General features: G+C 43.2%; 1 protein-coding gene across 1 annotated transcript in view; it reads right to left on the bottom strand.

Moving 5' to 3' along the window:
* LOC306751328 (leucine-rich repeat transmembrane neuronal protein 4) overlaps positions 1–20254 on the bottom strand; it is a gene marked incomplete at both ends in the record, with an annotated part of 94895 nt that overhangs the window by 70490 nt on the left and 4151 nt on the right. Inside the window, one exon of the mRNA XM_079234892.1 lies at positions 18379–19940. Coding sequence (XP_079091018.1) covers positions 18379–19940 — 1562 coding nt within the window. The remainder of the gene's footprint in view (positions 1–18378; positions 19941–20254) is intronic.

Here is a 20254-nt window from a genome sequence, read left to right on the forward strand (position 1 = left end):
CAATAATGCAACGTTTCGATCTGATGTCAGACGTGATCCAATCACCATCGGGAAGCATTTTGTCGACGCGCACATTCCTCACTCAGGTGATCTGGATCCGCATGACTGAAAGTCAATCTACTCTCAGGTCGGCCCAATCGGAGCAGAGTATGCGACTCCCACCTCTGACACACGAGAACTAGAAGCTTCAGGATCGATAGTAGGCGAGCAAATACTAAATATAATGTAATATAGAAATGACCCGATAGAAAATTCCAAGAAAAAGTAGAAAAAACACATGAATCATAAAAAATACATCCTAAAAAAACGATATAGCAAAACGTAGGAAAAGAGCATTATATAACTTTAATGGGATAATATAGTTGATGTGTTACAGCTTTCTGGAGGGTGTTTGTGCCTTAGTTGATTTATTATTTTTTTTGCCCAGCACCTGTTCCCGTTTTTGGGATGTGCATTCCCTCCGCCCCGTGCACCAAATATGAATAATTCAAATATTTTCTCGAATTGAGTGATTGGAATAATTAATATTGTGGACTTATCTCTAGTTCAAATACTCATCATCATTTCTCTTGACTAACTCCACTGACAGATTTTCCCTTTTCAAAACAGAAAACTTCCACGAGTCAATGTTAGACTTTGAGGCGTTCGCAGTGGTTGAACTCCAAATAAATTAATAGCTGGTATTTATTTCACATCTTGACCTAGTACAAAAGAAAAAAGAAAAAAAAGCTAGTTATCTTTCTCAAGTTACATCATCACCTTTAGTTTGTCTTCCCACTCATCCATTTGTATCCCGGAGTAAATGAATATCAGCCCATCATGCCGAAGAGACACAATAACACTTCAACACTGATTCAAAGCGCTGCTTTCACTGCTTCTTTCCTTCTTGCGTGATCAAAATGGAATGACGAGGCTGAGCACAAGATGTGAGTCCTACTTTCAATCTCCACAGACGCAGTCAAGGAGACGAGCGTCGCCTTTAGCCGGCGCTCAAATTAAGATCTCAGCTGTCACAAAGGGAGCAGAAAGCTTGCTTTGTCAATATTAGAATTATATGCAGGAGGGGTGGTGGTATGAGCATAAGTATTAATAGTATTAACACAATACTTCTACTCTTATAATGGTGGATAAATCAGACATGCAAAACAAATGAATCATCGTCCACTGTGTGGAACAAAAGTTGCTATTACAAGTTGTTAATATATGTTGGATAGAGGAGGAACATGTACATTGTCGCTAAAGTTGAAGTCTCTTCGCACTATAAAGTGAAGGGTTTTATTAACGTAGTTTGTCACATTTGGACTTGTACAGTGTACAAATACATTGTTTGTGTACATTATAATGCATGAAATATGATAATTAATAAGGGATATTATTATGAAGGATTTGTAATTGTATGCATATTACTTGTATTTACTGTGTAATGGATGTTAGACAATTGCAAGTTGCTGGAACATTGGGCTGTCCCTTTAAGGAATTGTTGAAGCTGAACATTGACTTTTGAGATGATAGAATCTACCCTTTTCTAGAGAAGAAGAAGAATAGCGCCGCCCCTGAAGCTGCGGGCCAATGAACGAGTAGAACTGCGGTTCAGGTGTTAAAAAGGACTTTAACCAATAGGAAGGGCTCTAAGCTCCGCGACTGTGTAGAAAACTAACTTGCATGCGCGCAAGCGGCCTCTTTTTTTCCGGGTGATGCGAGCGGAACAGACGGGTCTGAGGATGTGCAGTGTCCAAGTTGGTGCAACTTACCCACGTCCGGGCCCCGCTCCGAACGTGGGTAAGTAAGCAGTCACATGCGCTCCCAAAGGGCCACGCCCCAAAGGGCCACGCCCCAAAGGGCCACGCAAACGGGTACTGCCCCAAGTATAATGAATCCGAAGCCTCCCCTGAAAAAGCCCCGCCTTCTGTTGATGAGATAGACAGTCCACTTCAGTCCAGAATGCAATAAAGCCTGCTTTTAGCTCTCCTTCACCTCGTAACCTTGGCCCCCATCGATGGGTGGCATGAGACGGGATGAATATTCATCGTGGGCCGCATGGAAAAGGTTGGAGACAAAAACAAAAAGTGTGTGTGGGTGAGAAGCTGGCGTCGCCATTTCTGCCCCGACACTCCATCTTGCAGCAAGTAATTCATTCTGAGAGCGAGGCACAAGTGCCCCTCTCCAACTCCCAGCGCAAGTTTATGATAATCCTAATAAATTATGATGCGCCGCACAGACATTAAAAACTCTGATTGGCACTAAATCAAACAGGCGGTGCCTCTCAGGTCAGAGAGAGCTGAGAGAGTGACTGCGTGTGTGTGTGCGTGTGTGTGTGTGTGTGTGTGTGTGTGTGTGTGTGTGTGTGTGTGTGTGTGTGTGTGCTCTGCGCCTCTCCAACTATCAATTTCTCTCCGTCCTCAATTCCCACATCACTCTGGGTCCACCTGCCCATTTCGCTCTTCCCTCTCCTTTTGTCTACTCCGACTCCTTTTGGCTCAACTTGTAATTTTCCACTGCTTTGTCGTGTCTGTGTTTCTGTCCCACTCCTTTTTCCTTTTCTTTTTTTCTTTTTTTTGCAGCCGACTTGATAAATATAGGTGACAGCGTGAAATGTTAGTTCCTCAGTACCTGGTGTTTTTCTCTTTCTGTATTTGTCACGACTCCCCTGCATTGCTCTGTATGTATTTTTATCCTTTTTTTTTGCAGGTGATTTAATTTGCGGTTGAAAGGATAACCAGACTGACACCCAGCACTTTAATCTGTGCACCCATGCACACTGGGTGCAGATTATTCTGCCATCATCAACCTTAGCGGTCACAGGTCCAAAACATCAATTTGTTAACCCATTTCTGGTTGGCCTGACGCTGATTACTGCCCTGCACTCATCCCTATTTGCTAAAAAAACTCCACCACTGCTTAAAAAACTAAGCAAAAAAACCGCAGCATTCAATTATTACTGTTCAAGTACACAACTACTTCAATAAAACGATGCTTCCACGCTCCAAAGATAGCGCCCGGTTTAAAAGTTGGAATCTCTCTGGAGACACGAGGGCTCATTTATGTCACAGCATTGGAGCCGCATTCTCAAATCAGACACGCAGAAATGAACAATTCAATTAATCAGGATAAAGTTGGAGGAGAGTGGCGGCGGTGATTAATATGCTCTATATACGTTGATTGTGATGCACTCTGGAATGCGTCCCGTTCTGGAATGCCCCCACGCTACACAGCGCACAATCCTCTCGCTTGGTGAGAGCGCCCAGTAAATCATAGTCCCCGGTGAATGTTTTAATGCCGAGGGTAGTGACCCCATCCGTTCACAGACAGATTGCTTGTTAATGGTTATAATCGGCGGGCAAAAGAGCGGCGGGGAATCATATCTCACGGGCTGCATATCGGACGAGATGACGGACACATTGGCCGATCGGAAAAAAGAAGGCGGTCTTCGCCATGAAGGACCGACAGGTCGAAGAAGAACAGTTGAGGTATGAAAATAAAAAAATGGCTGCAACTGATGATTATTTTCATGTCTGACTTTTCCAACTTTTTTTTTTGAAATATTTCTTTAACGATTATAGAAAATAAAAAATAAAAAATGCTAGTTTCTTTTTTTCACAACAATGAGCGGTCCTCGAACATCAATTTGGTCGCACAAAGAATATCTGCCCTTTCAGAACGTGTAGAGCACATCAGTCATTCACCGGAGGAGTCATTACGAAGGCCACAGGAGGCACCGCTCATTATCTTTGATTCATTTATTCTTTTATACCTACAGCACAAAACCGACTCAAACTCTCAGATGGTGCATGATTCACTGACGGCAACTGCACACAATACAATGCAACATTTCCAAATATATATAGATATATATATTTATTAAGTACACAAGGCTGAATCTGCCAAACCAGAGATATTGTCCTTTTTTATGCCTTTAATTCTTCTTCCTTTTCAAAACCTGCCACCTATTTTACCCACAATGCATCTCAAGTTCGATAGGCTATGGGGTATACACAACTGCTGTAGTTTAGAACTCCTCCACTACTCCCAGAAAGTAGACCAATCAAGTAACTGCGGGAGATTTATGAAAAATGTTTCACCCTATATGGCAATGATCAATCCTCATCAGACCAGTCTCAAATACAAATAGTAAAGGGTTCACTAATGTCGACTCTTCTGTCAAACCGCTCTCGTAGCAGATAATGTAGCCTCCAGTGTTTCCCAAACTTTTTTCTTTTTGTCCCACTTTTCAAAAAAGAAAAAACCATCACGACCCAAAAGACGCGTAAACGACATCCATATCACTTTTTATTATCTTGAATAGAGGAACCAACCATTTAGAAAAAGATGCACGTGTCACTAAAAACACATTACCATGTTAAATACTTAGTAAATTAGTCCAACTAAATGCATTGAGGGAGTTAACAGGCTCAAATAAACGAAATGCATACCAGCCTTTTTTTATATTAAATGAATTGTTATAAGTAGGCTGTGATTATCAGAACAATACGAAAAGGCAGGCTCTATCTGACTTGAAAGTGTTGTGCAGAAATAACAGACTGTTAAAGTCTGTTTGAAGGTCGTGGAGACTTCACCTTCATCACTAATCAATGGTAAAATGAAACGGTCAAATACTAAAATAAGTCAATCTTAAGAACATGTGTAATTTATTATCTAATCTTAAGGCGCCGTCTTGTTTTGAATCCTGGTATACGGTGCTTACATGACATGAAGAAAAAAAAAATATATATATATACGCCCCCATGGAAGGAGAGGCTGGTTTGACTCTCATTCTCCTTCGAGCATATGAAACATATTCAAATGCTGACCTTGACAAACATTTCCAATTATGCAACCGTAGTCGTGCCAAATGAATACTATCATTACCGCGTTGTACTCCCCAAGATGTCCAAGGACTTTGTGGAGAAACCGATGTCCTGATTTATAACCGACACGGGGCCTCAGGTGGGTCTCTGCTCTCATCCTCATTTCATCATTTTATGATCATCATTATCTGCGATCTTCTCTTTCGCGTTTTCCGAGTCAGTCGATGAATGCGGAGCGGGGTCCGCGTCCCTAAGTGGCCTCGCTAGCTTCACGGCACAATCAATCCCCAACGTATCCATTGTCACTTTTGTCAATACGGAGCTTTTCTTACCTCGCAAATTCAATAGAAAAGAGGGAGCGTTTATATTTTACGGTGAAATATGGCCTCTAAATATATGACTTGTAACATATTACTCGAGCGCGTGTATTCGAGAACCTTAATACTGTCGTCTGTTTGTGTTGGAACACCACACATGACAACAACAAAATGTGTGGACAATGGGTTGGGACTTATTCTGCAGGACAAGTGTTTATATGATGTTCCTCGCGGCATGGACATGTGAGGCCGGAATACTAAAGGGAAGCTGTGGGAGAATAGAAGTCATCAATCATGAGGTGTGCATTTTCCTGCAGTGGAAGACAAGCCGAACTCCAGGCTGATGCAGCGAGGCCACGGCGTGGGACGCCGGAGGTTGACATAGACAGGTAATTAACTCAAAATAATATGTGCTCGACACAGCCGAGGAGAGAGAGGAAAAAAAAGGGCTTCAAGAGGAAGAGGAGACACAACGGAACAAAACCTCCGAGAATAGCCGAGCCGGATAGAGAAGGGAGATGAAGGTTGCTTCTGCATGCGGGCGCCAGTGGATGCGGACTCATGCGGGTCCGACACCTACGCGCCCGGAGAAGGATCAGACTTGAAAGGGACGGGAAAGTTTCATTCGATTTTTTCAACATCAATGTATTTCACCGCTTCATGTGAGTTCTTCATATACACAAGCATAAAAGGATGGCGGCACGTCAAGCGGCGGCGGGGAATAAGACGTCCGATTGCTGCGACGCGCGCCGGACTGGCGCAACTCGTGGAAATGTTTCGGGAGCGAACGCATGCTTTGATGTAAGTAACGCATGTGACGCAATATGTCTGGTTGGGACTGAAGGAGTTACATTGTGAGTGAGTTTGAATGGATTGAACCATTAAAGCAAAAAAAAAGTAATCAAGAAAAAAGCAAAGAGCTGTGAGTGGACCCAAGTTGTTATTATCAAAATAAAATAAAAATAACAATAAAATACCAAATATCAACAATTTAAAACATAATGAACTATCTATCTAATTTTGTCCTGTCTAACCAAAGCTTGCTTTATGCTCCCAAATAGTCAGGAGACTATATATATATATATATGTATGTATATATATATGTATACATACATTATTTTTTTTAATAGATATGAAAAAGAAAAAGGAAAAAAAGAAGAAAAAAAAATATACATAGATATAGCTAAATTCACAAACTGCTAAGACTATAACTGCAGCTGAAAGGGCGGACATTTTTTTAATCTATTGACAGTGTTTGTCCTTGAGTTTTATTGATGTGAGGTGCTCCTTTAAAATTTCTCTAGAGTTGCCACTCAGCATGCCACCGTGTGTGTGCCATGTTTATTGCATGACAATAAACCAGTATTTACAGTGCCACAAAAGTGATGAACAAGACCGCCACAAGCTCCAGAAACCCTGAAATGGTCCCACCCAACGGTTAAAAAGCCAAAAGATATGCAATCTGTGTTTACATTCATTGTTGTTGATTACATTCTAGTCAATCAACTCCACTCTATTAACCAACTAATTGGCTCAGCACTACAATCACAACTTAAATGAAAATGTGTCTTATGTTTACAGTCCTGACAGGAAACAGTGTTTATCTGGACTTTATCTGGACTGGTCTGTGCTACACTGTTATTGAAACAGTCTGACATACTTTTATGTTTTCATCTCAGCTGTAATTTTTCCAATTTCTTTTACCTATGTAAGTGGCATAATTAACCCAGTAAATTTAACACAATTTTGAGTAAACTTAACAACATTTTGATAACAAAAAGTCCCTTTTAATTCTGAAAAATGCACACACACACAAACCAGAGCAGTTTTGATGTGACCGCGGAGGGAAAACATGCCAATCTGCCGGGCCTTGCCCCCGATTTATTATCTTACTTCAAAATAAAAAAGAAGCTTTGAGTCATCACCGATCAGAGGCTGGACAGCTGTCAGCGGACAAAGGCCCGAGTGTCTTTGTGGACGGACGGCTGCCAATCTAGCTGTCGGGTCTGGATGACTGCCTGATTCCGGCTTTCTAACTGCCCTTCCTGTCCGCCGCTCCGCCCCGTTGAACGTGCTTCTCTGCCAGGTTCACTCGCCTACCTGTCTGACTCCACTTCAACCCCGAGCCGGTCTACCTCTTCCGCCTGTTGCGTCGGCTCTACAGGGCGGCTTGAAGGCTGTCGGTCCCAATAAGCGCACATGCGGCTTCTCGCGTCTGGGGAAACTGGGGACATTTTCTCAAGACGTCATAATGTTACATAAAGTCTTGAGATTGCAAGTGTTTTAATACAATGCATTGATACAATAAAGATCATTTAGACTATGCAGAACTATATATTTTTTCCATTTGTACAGTTTAAGTTCCTCCTCGCTCATCCTTTGTTCAAGATGATGCCTGGTCGGCCAATAGCCACCACATACAGCATATAAGAAGTGGACATAGTCACAGTGACGTCACCCATTGGTTCGCGGACTGCGCTTTTTTTTAAAGTTAAGCCTTGAGTTCCGCATTTTGTCCGTAGCCATCTTGGTTTTTGGCCATCGGCTTGGTTTTTTATGACTGACACCATCTTTGTATGTTCAACATATTGTTTTTTTGTCCGTCGCCATCTTGGTTTATTGTAACCAGAAGTGACACAAGAGGGCGGAGCTATGTACAACCAGAATGTTACAATTCCCTTTCATGAACAAAAAAAACTCAGTGAAAGGGTTAAACGCACTGGCAGAGATCTGTCAATCACAGAGTAGCCCCGCCCTAAAGCCCACCCTGCTTTGTGGACTATTTAAATCTAAATGGACCATAATTCACTAAATGAACATCATGTTGTAATGAAGAAGACTTGAAACTAGAGATTGAGACATAAACTCAAGTGAGAGGTAGGGTAATTTTCTCATAGACTTCTATACTATTATAAAGATGTCTAAGTCTGAATTCTTTTTTTTATTTTGCATTACTTTATCATACTATATAGCCAGTCTCTCTACCAGACTAACTTGTCGTTGCTATGCAAACTCATCTGACAAGCAACATCACATCACTTTCCTCAGAGCAGGTTCATTGTGTGAAAGACCTTCACATGAAAGTCCTTAAATAGGACCGATTGAGCTTTACTTTTTCACATCCTAACTGGTGGAAGAACGCAGAGCGTCCATAGACCACAGTGCGCTGAATCAGTTGAGTGGAAACAGCTGAGATGGTGTGCCGAGGACAGAGGGGTCACCGAGATGATTTCTGGGTTAGGAAGTGAGAGAACTCTTCCACACAATCATTTCTATTTTTTCCCTCTCGTCTGTGTGGACTGGTTTCATAGACGGATATGAAAGCGCTATCGCAAGAGACGTGAATGTCAGTGGAAAGATTGTGTGGTTTGTTCTTTAGTTATAGGAACATATACAAAGAAAAAGCAGGCTGGATAACAGAAACCTTGTGGAGACACAGACATGTGGTCTGATACTCAGTCCACCCACAGAGAACAAGGCCTCGACCCTCTCTCTTTAGACTCTTCCTAATTAAAGTTGTTGGTTAATTAGGACGGGCTATAGAAGTGGATAACAACTCTTCCTAGAAGCAATACATTTAGTTTATTTACTTGAAAGATCTGTTCAATTCTCAGTTGCTTGACACTTGGCCACCGAAATATTTTTTTAATTGACTTCAGAAAGCTTTCATTTTTCCATCTGACAGAGGCGTTATGCAAGGATGACGGGCTAATTACACTTGACTCTTTGTCAAATCATTAAATGGCAGATCTTTTTTTTCTGCTAAGAGTGAACAAGTCTTCGCAACTTCAGCAGAAATACTCTGGAAAAAAAAAGATTAAAAAAGCCCATCATAGGCACGGCGTGGTCGCCTTTTACGTCTTCATTTTATGTCACTTTAGGCCCCAACAGATGCTCTGCTGTAGGTACTTAGCTGTGGACTCGGATGGAGATCCATGTGTGACTCATCCTCCCTCACGCTTAACTGATATACAAGTATTTGAATTTTGAGACTAATGCGCAAAGTGATAGTGAGGCTGTTCACTAATGAGGAAAAATGATCACTCCATTGCTCTGGATCCACACTAATGTCTAACCTTGTTTCCCTTCATTCCAGACAGCTACCGAGCAATAATGATTACAAACAACACACCAACAATCATCTATGAAAAGAGTGAAATTGCTTTGTGAAACGCAAGTAATTATAATTTTTTTCCTGGAGAAATATGCTCAAATCTCAAATGCAACTGCAGTTACGCGCTTCAATAAATCGTCATCTCTATCATCAAAAATAACACTTAAAGCTACGCTACAGTTGGTAACAGCTTTCAAAAATTACAATTAAAATGTGGACTGTTTAGCTAATGAGAAGGTTCGCTACGGCCGGCGGGAATCTCACAAATCTTTTTTGTGGACACTTCTAAATGTATATATAAGCACTGAAATGAAGATTATGCAGATGAATATATGTTATAATACATTTTGAATCCAAATCCTCGACCCGATGTATTCCTTCTTCTGAAGAATACATGTGGAAAATCATCAAAGGGGGAAATTCATATCGAAAGGTTGTTTTACCAAAAAAACAAGACCTTTTCCGACTGAAACTCCAGAGGGAGACGGCTTGGAGATGACAGGTGGAGGTTATATTACACGTTGCAATAAATGTAACATTCCCGTTTAGCAACAATTATGATTGCTGTCACTGTAACTAAATGCAGTGTCAAAAAAAATGCAGAGACAGCAACGCACCGCTCACTTAAGGGCAAGCAAGCAGTGGCTCCAATGTGACATTACCCTCTAGTCTGGTACTCAGATCCAAATCGGGCGCTGAAGAGAACAAGTGGTGTGGCGCAGCAGTGCTTGTATCAGTAGCTAGAGAAACAAGTAAGTGGCAGTAAAAAATGGCAAGAGACCTGTGTGAAATGGCTTTGAAAGTGAACACACTCACCAGGGGGGTAAAAAAATAAATAAAAACTGCTGAGCGGGGGCCGGTAAAGAGCAAGCACCTCACATGGAAATTGTAAAAGAATTTGAGATGAGCGTGGCTGACGAGTCCGACATGAGGCCGCCGCGGCGTCGGGAAGCTTAGCATCAACGGCGCAAAAGAAAAAGGAGTCTTGCCTCTTTTCCGAGGTAATGTAATTGCTATATTGGTGATCTAACACCCTCATTAAGCATGGATCAAACGCCGGTGCAGGAAAAGCAGCGGCACGGAACCAGAGTGTGAAACAGACAGGATTAGCAGGATGAGAGAGATGTTCTCTCAAGCGCAGCGCATGTTTGAAGTCTCCCACTCGGCTAATTGTCGGCTGAAGACACTAGCATCGAGAAGTTCAGCCTCCCCACTGAATTACAGGATACCCCGCTTGCCCTCGGCTCGCCTCCCGGCGTTTGTGTTGATTTCTCGTCGGCGCAATTAACAGTCTGACACCGCGACCCCGGCGCTGTGGAAAGAAGGGAGAGGAGAAAACGCCTCGTACCTTTAGAAACGGCTCCCATTGTTCAGTGGCACAGGTCAAGTTAGTAACCTGCATGCTTTACTTTTCTTTTTATATTTTTTGGCACAACAATGTGTGCATCTTTTATCATTTCACACTGTTACATCATGGCCTTTGACTGACGCAGAAGCATCACATTTCAGTAGCCGGGCCTGCTTGTGAAAGGCAATCAGCAAACCCCACAAAATGCTTTCTCACATCATAAATATTTGACGTACCTGAGAAAGAATACACAAAAGCACTGTGGATATAAATGGAGTGAGCAAATACAGTTTGTAAGTACAGATACATGCCTCAATACGAGCCACTCAACGGGCAAAGGAGCACTATGGGTTCCGGGGTCAAAAACACAAAATTACCTGTTTATGTTTCCTGATGAGCGACCTTGTGCCCTTGAGAATAATTACTGTGAAAGTAGCATGAGGGAGGAGGTTGAGGCGGTCAGTTTGCCATTGTTTAACCTAACCAAATACATGTATTGCCAGGTTTCTGGTTTGTTTAACTAAGAAGGCAATCTTAGTAGTTTACGTAAAACCCACATTGTATGGAACCTGACCCAGAAGATGGTTTTGTTACACAGAACCATGCAAGATTACATTGCACGGACAGTGTTGCTTTCATTCTGAGTACCTGAGGATGTAATATAAATGGAGAATGTCGTCAGCATTATTGGTACAGCTAGCTTGTATTTTGCTATTCCTAGTGGAATGCCGACTAGCATTCCCCGCGTTTGCTCGATAAACGACGTGCATGATTCATCAATTGTTAATATTGTAATTCATCGATCAACAACTTGTTTAAACACAACAAATCCAATTTGGTCTCCTTTTTTTTCTTTTTCTTTTTAAGGACAATCCTGTAAAGGCCTCAACACACACAGGGGGCATTGTGAATAAATAAGACCAAAGGTATAAAAACTAATCCTACCGACAGTTGTAATGATTTTTCAATACAATATTTTAATAGATTAGCGCTGGCAGAGGACCATCTGCCAGGATCCTATTGGCCAAGAGCAGCGTCTGGTGGCCCGTTTCCATGTTGTTGTATAACATAGTGTACGTATTAAATACGTCTGTTTGGTTTGTTTGTTTTGATTGATGCCTTTGTTCACTTTTTCACCAGGGAATATTCATATTTTGTTTGAAAGAATGCATGTCTAATACAACGGTTTGAAAAAACACCTTTATATGGTAAGAAAAAAAAGGACCCGGTGTGTTAAGGCTGTAGGAGAAAATTCAAGCAAAAGCGAGGTCAAAGTTCAGCACGTATTTCATGGATACCGTAGCAGGTAGGAGCAAAGAGTTTGAGTCATTTCCCTCTTTGCTGTAGCGAGTTACAAGTGTGACTGCAATGAGAACAACCTCAGCATGGAAAGACCTATCGAGTGAGTTGGTTAAAGGGCAGCCCATTCAGGAGAAGTAGGTTTCATATCGTTGCTCTGGGTTTTTTGCATCAGACGTCAGGGTTTCTCAAAAAAAAGGCCCAACATTAATTAATTCAAAGACAGCTATTTGCGGTGTGACATTATAGCAAGTGGATGAGATTGTAGTTTGGAAAAGGTCAGCAGCAGTAAAAAAGGAAGGGCTGACGAGGAAGAGTAAAGAAAATGGAAAATAACATGTCCAGCAGGCAGAAATTGAGTTTCGTGCCTTTTCAGGACAAGTTGGGGAAGACGAGATGGCACTGAGTCAATTAGGGCTTGAAATGCTGGATAGACGGCAGAGCAGGCCTGGCATGTCACCAAAGCATTGTCAAAAAAGAAGATTTCGGCCACTCTATATCACTTAGTCCCTGGGGTTCGGACTGCAAAAGGGGCCTGGATGTAACAAATGAGAGGAAGTGGATAGACGGTGGTGGATGATGATAATGTGTTGCTCGACACATTGAGCAAAGAGAAAAGAAATGAGAGCAAGGAGAAAGGAATTGTTTGCAAAAAACAAGGGCAGCAAGTAATCAAGTTTCCATGGATCGTGGCTGTCTGGAGCCGGTCCGGCCTCTTGGGCCCTGCCTCCTGCCTTCTGCCCCCTGTATCCTGCATCCTACCCCATGCCCCCTGCTTCCTGCCTCCTGCCTCCTGCCTGCTGCCCTCTGCACCCTGCCTCCTGCCTATTGCCTCCTGCCCCCTGCCTCATATCTCCTGCCCCTGCCTCCTGGGCCCTGCCCCCTGCCTCCTGCCTCCTGCATCCTGCCTCCTGCCTCTTGCTTCTTGCCTTCTGTCTCCTGCATCTTGCCCCCTGCCTCCTGCCTCTTGCCTATTATCTCCTGCCTCCTGGGCCTTGCCTCCTGCCTCCTGCCTCCTACCACCTGCCTCCTGGGCCCTGCCTCCTGGGCTCTGCCTCCTGCCTCCTATCCCCTGCCTAATGCCTCCTGCCTCCTGTCCCCTGCCTCCTGCCTCCTGCCTCCTGCCCCCTGTCTCCTGCCTCTTATCTCCTGCCTCCTGCCTCCTGGGCCCTGCCCCTTGCCTCCTGCCCCTTGCCTCCTGCCTCCTGCCCCCTGCCTCCTGGGCCCTGCCCCTTGCCTCCTGCCCCCTGCCTTCTGCATCCTGCCCCCTGCAATTTCTGTCATATTCATGTAATGTGCTGTAACTCTGTTACGTTGTTCATTCTGTACACATGACATCTATTGCTTCTGTCCATCCGGGGAGAGGGATCCTCCTCTGTTGCTCTCCCAAAGGTTTCTTCCCTTTTTTCCCTGTGAAAGTTTTTTTTTACTATCTTTATTTGGGGGAGTTTTTCCTGATCCGATGTGAGGTCCCGGGACAGGCATGTCGTATGTGTACAGATTGGAAAGCCCTCCGAGGCAAATTTGTATTTGTGATTTTGGGCTATACAAAATAAACTGAATTGAATTGAATTAACTTGTAGTGGGGCCAGGTTGCAAGATGGAAAAGATGGGGAAGAAAAAATTGTGAAAAGGAGACATGAGTGGCACAGATTCCAGATCAGGTCAACTGCACGGGCCACATCAAGAGCACCGCGAGAAAGGAAAAGATCAAAAGCAGATGGGGATGAAGTGATACAAATAATCCTCGCTGTGGGAAGGTTGAAGTGACATAGGAAAATGAGGATTGGCAATTCACTAGGCCGGGTTGGACCTCAGGGCTGATAAAAGGACAATCATGTGAAGAGGTCCACGGTGAGTTATAGTGATGGCTCGGGATCCAAATGATAGAAAAGGTATGAGTGACACGCGGGAGGGAATAAGCAATTCCCCACTCAGGGGAGATGAACAGGCCCTGAGCCGCCACGGCCCCGGAGCCTGGCGGCGAGGCAGCCGAGGATGCGAGGCGGCGGGGAGCGCGAGTGCAGGTGCTGCTGCCCCTTCTCGCCGGGTGATTTATGTCCACAAGAGAGCAACAGAATGTAGGAACAAGATCGGAGCACATTCTGAGATGAACTCGGGTCCCGCTGACTGATAGTTCCCGTCCCGCATCCACGATGTTTTAGGGGCGAGACAGCGGGACAGATAAGGCCGGAGAGAATGCATTTTCAAGGATGGATCTCTCAAGACACAAAATGGAGGAGAGCGCGGAGAGGGAGGGAGGGAGAGAGAGAGAGAGAGAGAGAAAGAGAGAGAGAGAGATGAAGCCGGGCCTTCGCTCGCTTCTCCTTCGCATGTTCACACAAAAGAGTTTGAAACGCTTTTACTTTGCTACATAAAGGCTGCATCTGTAAGAGACCGGAGGCCAACGTGCCACGATGTTGACAGTAACAATCCCCTCAGTGTATCGACTTAATTAGTAAATTGTGGAAAGCAGTGGGGGAGGGGCACACGGAAGGTGGACGACTGGGAGCCCACTCTGCTACTCGAGTCCTCACGTACGCCCTGCGTAGGAATTTCAACTGGAAGACATTCTGCTAAATAGTAAAAAAAAACAAAAAAAAACATTTTCAACAATGCATTAGTCTGTTGCAGTGTTAAAATGAGACAAAAAAGGGAAGGATGTCAATATTTCAGTAATTATTGATGCTTTCATTAGCTTTGTTCACATATTAACAGAATGTTATTAACATTAACAAAAACATATTCTGCAAAAGGCCTGATTTACGTCACCTGTGTGTGACTCCTGTAGGTTTAGCTTTAGGGAGTCGTTTAATCAGAATGAATCAACCGACTGGAGATCATTTGATTTAATTGTGGTTCATGAGACTTTCTATTTGGGAGCCCTACCATGTTGGCAATATATTTATTTTTTACTGTTTGTACATTTGTATATAGTGGCTCACTTCATCCACTCTCCTCTTCATCATTTTCAGTAAATTACTGTTTTTTCTTCTTCAAAATGACCAAACTTAAACCAATCTTCCAGCTCTTATTTCGTAGTTACAATTCCTATGCCTTCGTCTATGAATCACAGATAATTCCAGTACCTTATTTTCCATGAGTTGTTACACTCTGCCGGCTCTGTAATGTTGATTTGGCCCTTGACCCTCTTAGCGTGGGTTCATTCCTCCTTTATTTTGCTCACGGAGGAAAGATAAAAGAGCCAGCTAAATTGCCAAGTTCAATCAAGTCAAGATAAAAGGCTAATGATAGACGCAATGATTTCAATGTTAAATTGCAGGCCTGCTTCGAGCTTACACTGATGGAGAGGCTGCGATGTAGTTTGTGTGGGGTCCCTCAGAGAGTAAGCGGGGCAGGGTGAGCGGGGGCACCTTTTTATAGATACTGTCTATATGAGCAATATGAGTGTGAAAATGTTACGATCCAACTGGCATGGGACCCCGCGAATGAAAATGAGTGTTGGGAATGACAATCAGCCATTTCATCCCTTGTGACGTGACGGAGAGGAAGGCAACCAATGCGCTTTTTTGTTTGCCTTCACAAAGAATGGCACTATCCCCTCCTCCCCATCGCTGCTTATTCCATCTGATGCCCGTTGCATAGCTTTCATTCGTTTCTATAATATCATATAACTGTTGGCATGAACAGTTCTCTACAAAATAATGGTAACACATGCGTATGTGTGTTTTAGTGCCCTAAGACACATTTAAGAATGGTGTGAACACAGTGAGAATCCAGAGGTCCATATTAATTACCATTTTCAAACATCTATTAATTACAGCCATCCTCGTCTAACAGAGGATATCAACCTGTAATCTTTATCCATCCCTTTTTTTTCTTCCCGTTTTCAGTAATTGAGAATATTCATCTTTATTGCAACTCGTGCCTTTTTCATGTGTATATAATTCCCTTTGGCAGTTGTCTCCTGCTGTGTACCTTGCAAATTATTGCAAATCAACTAATTAGTTACATTATAGAGGATGGTCACAAGAATATGAACACCTGTACAAGCTTATGAAATCCAAATCAACCCAACGGCAAATAAGTATTATGTTAATCTTTATTTTTTTTGTTGGGATTGCAATAAAAAAAAATTAAAAAATCATATCTTTGAGGCATATGTGTGATGTTCTCCGAATTAATGATGTAAGCATCTATATGTTCAATGCACATTGCTGTCAGACTGTGCTCTATGTTTTAACCCATAAGAATCCGGACCCATTTGTCCTTCAAGGAAAATTATGGGGGACATAATACAGACTAAATAGACCACATAGAACACATTTCTGACCTTGTTTTCAAAATAGTGTCACATTTTTTAAATGTTACATATATGTCACATTGGGCGTTAATGGTAAAAAAAATAGAAATATTACATAATTATAACATGATTTTTTTTGTTTTTATTTATTTCAATATGCTTTGGATCGAACAATATAAAATATGTTAGCTAAATTTTATTGAATTAGCCAAACTAACTGAGCAGATCATAATTATTTTTCGTATTGTGCATACATGTCACACTGGATTCTTCGTGACATTTTTAGGTTAACGTCCCGACGTGACGTATGTGTCACAACACATTTTATTGTATTTGTTTTATATCAGTTTCTTCAAGAAATGTGCTCACAGCAGGTTCAATACATTAAAGGGCATGTTAATTAAGCATTATCATTCTTAAAATGGGTAAATATTACCTTTCACAATGAAAAACAAGCTTTTTAAATTTAGCATTTTCTTCAGATCTGTCACAACCTGGATCAGCCATTTTGGAAAGGTTGTTATGGGAACACAAAATCACATGACCCACCAAGATGTTCAGTAGGTGTCACTTTGGGACTTCATGAGTTAAAATCAAGAATGAAGCTGTATATGGAACTTTCCAGAACACCTGTGTCACCGTGGGTCCTTCTGGATCAAGATGCTTGACACATGGCGTGTTGAGTTGAAGCCACAAAAGATTTGTCAAAATGCGATAATGTGAAACGCAAATAATTCAAATGGAGGATTGCTTTACAGCAGTCGTTGCACATTAACTGCAGCATTGTCTTTTTTCCCTCCTTCCTTCCATCCAACATCACTTTCATTGTTGTTTTACACTTAAAGCCTATATGGGACAGGGCAGGGCCAATAACAACACAATGGCAGCTGTGATTGGTGGTTCCTCTTCACAGTCCTGTAAGTATAACCTATTACCAGGCAACCTGCTTCAGTAACAGAAATGGAAAATACTTTGAAGTATAGAGTCCTCCTCCTCCACCTTGCTGTTCAAACCTCTGCATTTATAGTCATTTCTCCAGAGAGAGCCTGCCAGAAATGCATGCGATGGAAATGCCGAGAGAATTTTGGAACTGGACTTAGTATGAGAGGGCATGTGAAAATATATACAGAGCTTAACCAACAAATATATTATGTCGCCTGGGTTACAGCTTCTGATGGTGGGCTACCTATTGGCTGAGTCCTTCCTTTGCTCCCTGTAACAACTGTACCGGTTCTCCATTGAGGAATGCTTTCCTCCAGACGCTTTGGTTTGATATAGCTCGGAAAACCTGGATAAACTCAGCCGTAGAATAAAATATTTAACCAAGAATGGTACAGTATGTCAGGTACACAAGAGTGTAGCAGCTGAAAGCAAAAGGAGAAAAGTAGTATTCCCACATTGCTGTCGTCTCTAAAACATGTTTTGAAGAAATTCACTTGCCAGCGTACAAAACATTTCAAAGGATTCTCACTCCTTTCGAGACTATTAAACACTACTTCTTTCTGTGTGTGTATGTCACACAATGTGCATTTCTTGTTCTATCCATGTGTGAGTTAAAGTGTGGATGGCCAGTGAAAGTATGCATTTTAGTGTGTGTGACTAATCAATTAAGGCAGTGTGTAAATAAAGGAAACGTATCAGAAAAGGATGTGCTGTTGGGGTACTATGGGAAGCTCGATGCAGTGGCAAGAGTCTCTTTTAGCATTCACATCCAGTGTCCAGAAGTGAATCAAACCACCATTCAGCTATTGTCCCGACACAATACTGCTCATCAAAGATTGAATAGTAGCAGAGCAAACACACAAAGCACAAAGCCTGTGATACCCAAGCAAAAAAAAAAGCAAATAAGCACCTAAACAAGCACAAATGTCTCATCACAAACAGCATTGCTGAGGCTCAAGATTATGCATAATAGGAAATGCAATCAGTCTGATTTATCTGTATGTCTGTGCAGGTTTTTTTGCGGCAAAACAAACTCAGCAGAGATTAAGGTTTAAGCGAATATACAAACAACGATCTGAAAACAGCAGATATCTTGTTATACACAAAGTGATGTTAAACCACTTCTGGAATAATCCATTGGTACACAGTGTTTACCTAACCTGCTGTGTAAGGCTAAGTAATCAAGTAGCAGATTAATCATCTATCAAGGCATTGTAAATAATTACCTCTGGTCGCAGCGCTGTGGACAGAGTTTTGTTTAGGAGGAGTGGCGGTGGTGTGGGTCATACCTCGCATTCTCGGGAGCCGGAGATGGTATAGGTGCAGGGTCCGGTCCCATTCACAAGCACGTCCATGGCCTCAGAGTTGGTGGGCTTGTAGTCCACATAGTACTCCTGAAGTGGAGAGCTCAGGGTGCGCTCCGTCTCTCTCGCTTTCTTGCGGCGTTTGCGGGATGCTGCCGAATGCTCCTGCAGCTGCTTGACACTGCTGGGATAGCGCTTCCAAGACACGTAGATTACCAACAGGATCATCGCAACAGATAGAAAAAGGGCAACGCTTCCAGCCACAATCTTGTGGAAGGACACAGGCTCCAAGTCTTGCTCTGGTGGAGGTGCCACAGGTGGGGTAACGGCTGACAATGTGGGACCCCTGATAGATCCCTCTCCTCTCTTTCCAGAACCAGTAGGTGACGCCAGAATGGCTGGTCGGCGTTCCGTCTGCACAGGGAATCTGGATGCGGTTGGAGGGATACTCACAGTGAGCGTTGTCGCTGGGTTTGATTGACAAACACCAAAAGCTTCGACAGCATCCATCACTTTCTCACCTTGGGCTTTCTTGGGGGAGGCGCAGATCATTGTGGTCTCCTTTGCCCCTCGGAAGTTCCTCAGCCAGGCCACCAGTGGACAGATGGCGGGGCCACAGTCCCATACATTCCCAGCTAAGCTTATTGTAGTCAAAGAAATCCAGGCATCAGCCACCTCCTGGGAGACATTGGTCAGCTTGTTGGAGTCCAGATTGAGGGTCTGCAGGTTAGGTAGGCATTGGTAAACAACAGCATCCACTTCCATCAGATCATTTCCAGACAGATCCAGTTTCTGGATGGAGGCCCAGGTCCAGGTTAGGCCCTGGTTCATTGAGCGAATTCGATTCCACTGCAAGTAAAGTGCCCGCAGATTGTAGAGGCGAGGGAAGTGGGAGAAATTGATCTTTGAGAACTGGTTATGCTCCAAATGCAGCTCAGTGAGCTTGACCAGGCCTGAAAATGCATTCCGAGTGATACTGCGCAAGCGGTTGTAACCCAGATCCAGGAACTCAAGATTTCTGCAATCTTGGAACAGACGCACTGGGACGGTTTTTAGAGAATTTGAGCGTATGTGAAGGCTGAGAAGCTTCCGTAGTCCCTGGAACTGCCCGGCCTGCAAGGATTGCAGCTTGTTGTACGACAGGTCCAGGTTACGCAGATTGGGGACAGGGTGGAATGTGGTGTTGTGGAGCGACGTGATCTTGTTGGAACTCAGGATCAGCTCTTTGAGCCTGCGGACCCCCTGAAAGGCCAGTACATCCACAGTGGCAATGTAATTGTGGTCCAGGTAGAGCCAGATGAGGTGGTTGAGGCCTACAAACTGGCCGGCGCGAAGACTGGCGAGGCTGTTGTACCGCAAAGACAGGCCTTCACAGCCTCCTGAGAGGTTCTTGGGGACATCGCGAAAGGCGCTTGACTCGCAATAGACAATTTTTCCATCACAGCGACAGCTCTTGGGGCATGGGCGCTCACTCAAAGATGGATTTGCTGCCAGCCACACCTGCATCAGGAGTTGGACCACTAGCCAGCGACGCCGCAAAGCAGAGCCTACAGGAAGGGGAAAAGAGAAGAAAAAAAGTTAAGCAGAGGACCTTATTACAGAAACCCTAAACTAGCATTTATAATTTTCCTTGGGTAAACAAATGCATGCTTCAAACTGAGCAGCTTATTTTGGTTTCCTTTGTGTTCAGTATTGGAAATGTGGATGTATTTTAGTAAACATATTGCTCATCTGAATTGGGAGGACATAACCCGTCTGTCAAAAGCATAACAAAGGAAGGAAAAGTCACCAAACAACATAACACTGAGCTGTGAAAGAAAAATAAAGATAATAGCTCGTATACACCAGATGTGATGGCAGC

This window comes from Taurulus bubalis (genome assembly GCF_910589615.1).
Source record: "Taurulus bubalis genome assembly, chromosome: 19".
Classification (NCBI taxonomy): domain Eukaryota; kingdom Metazoa; phylum Chordata; class Actinopteri; order Perciformes; family Cottidae; genus Taurulus; species Taurulus bubalis.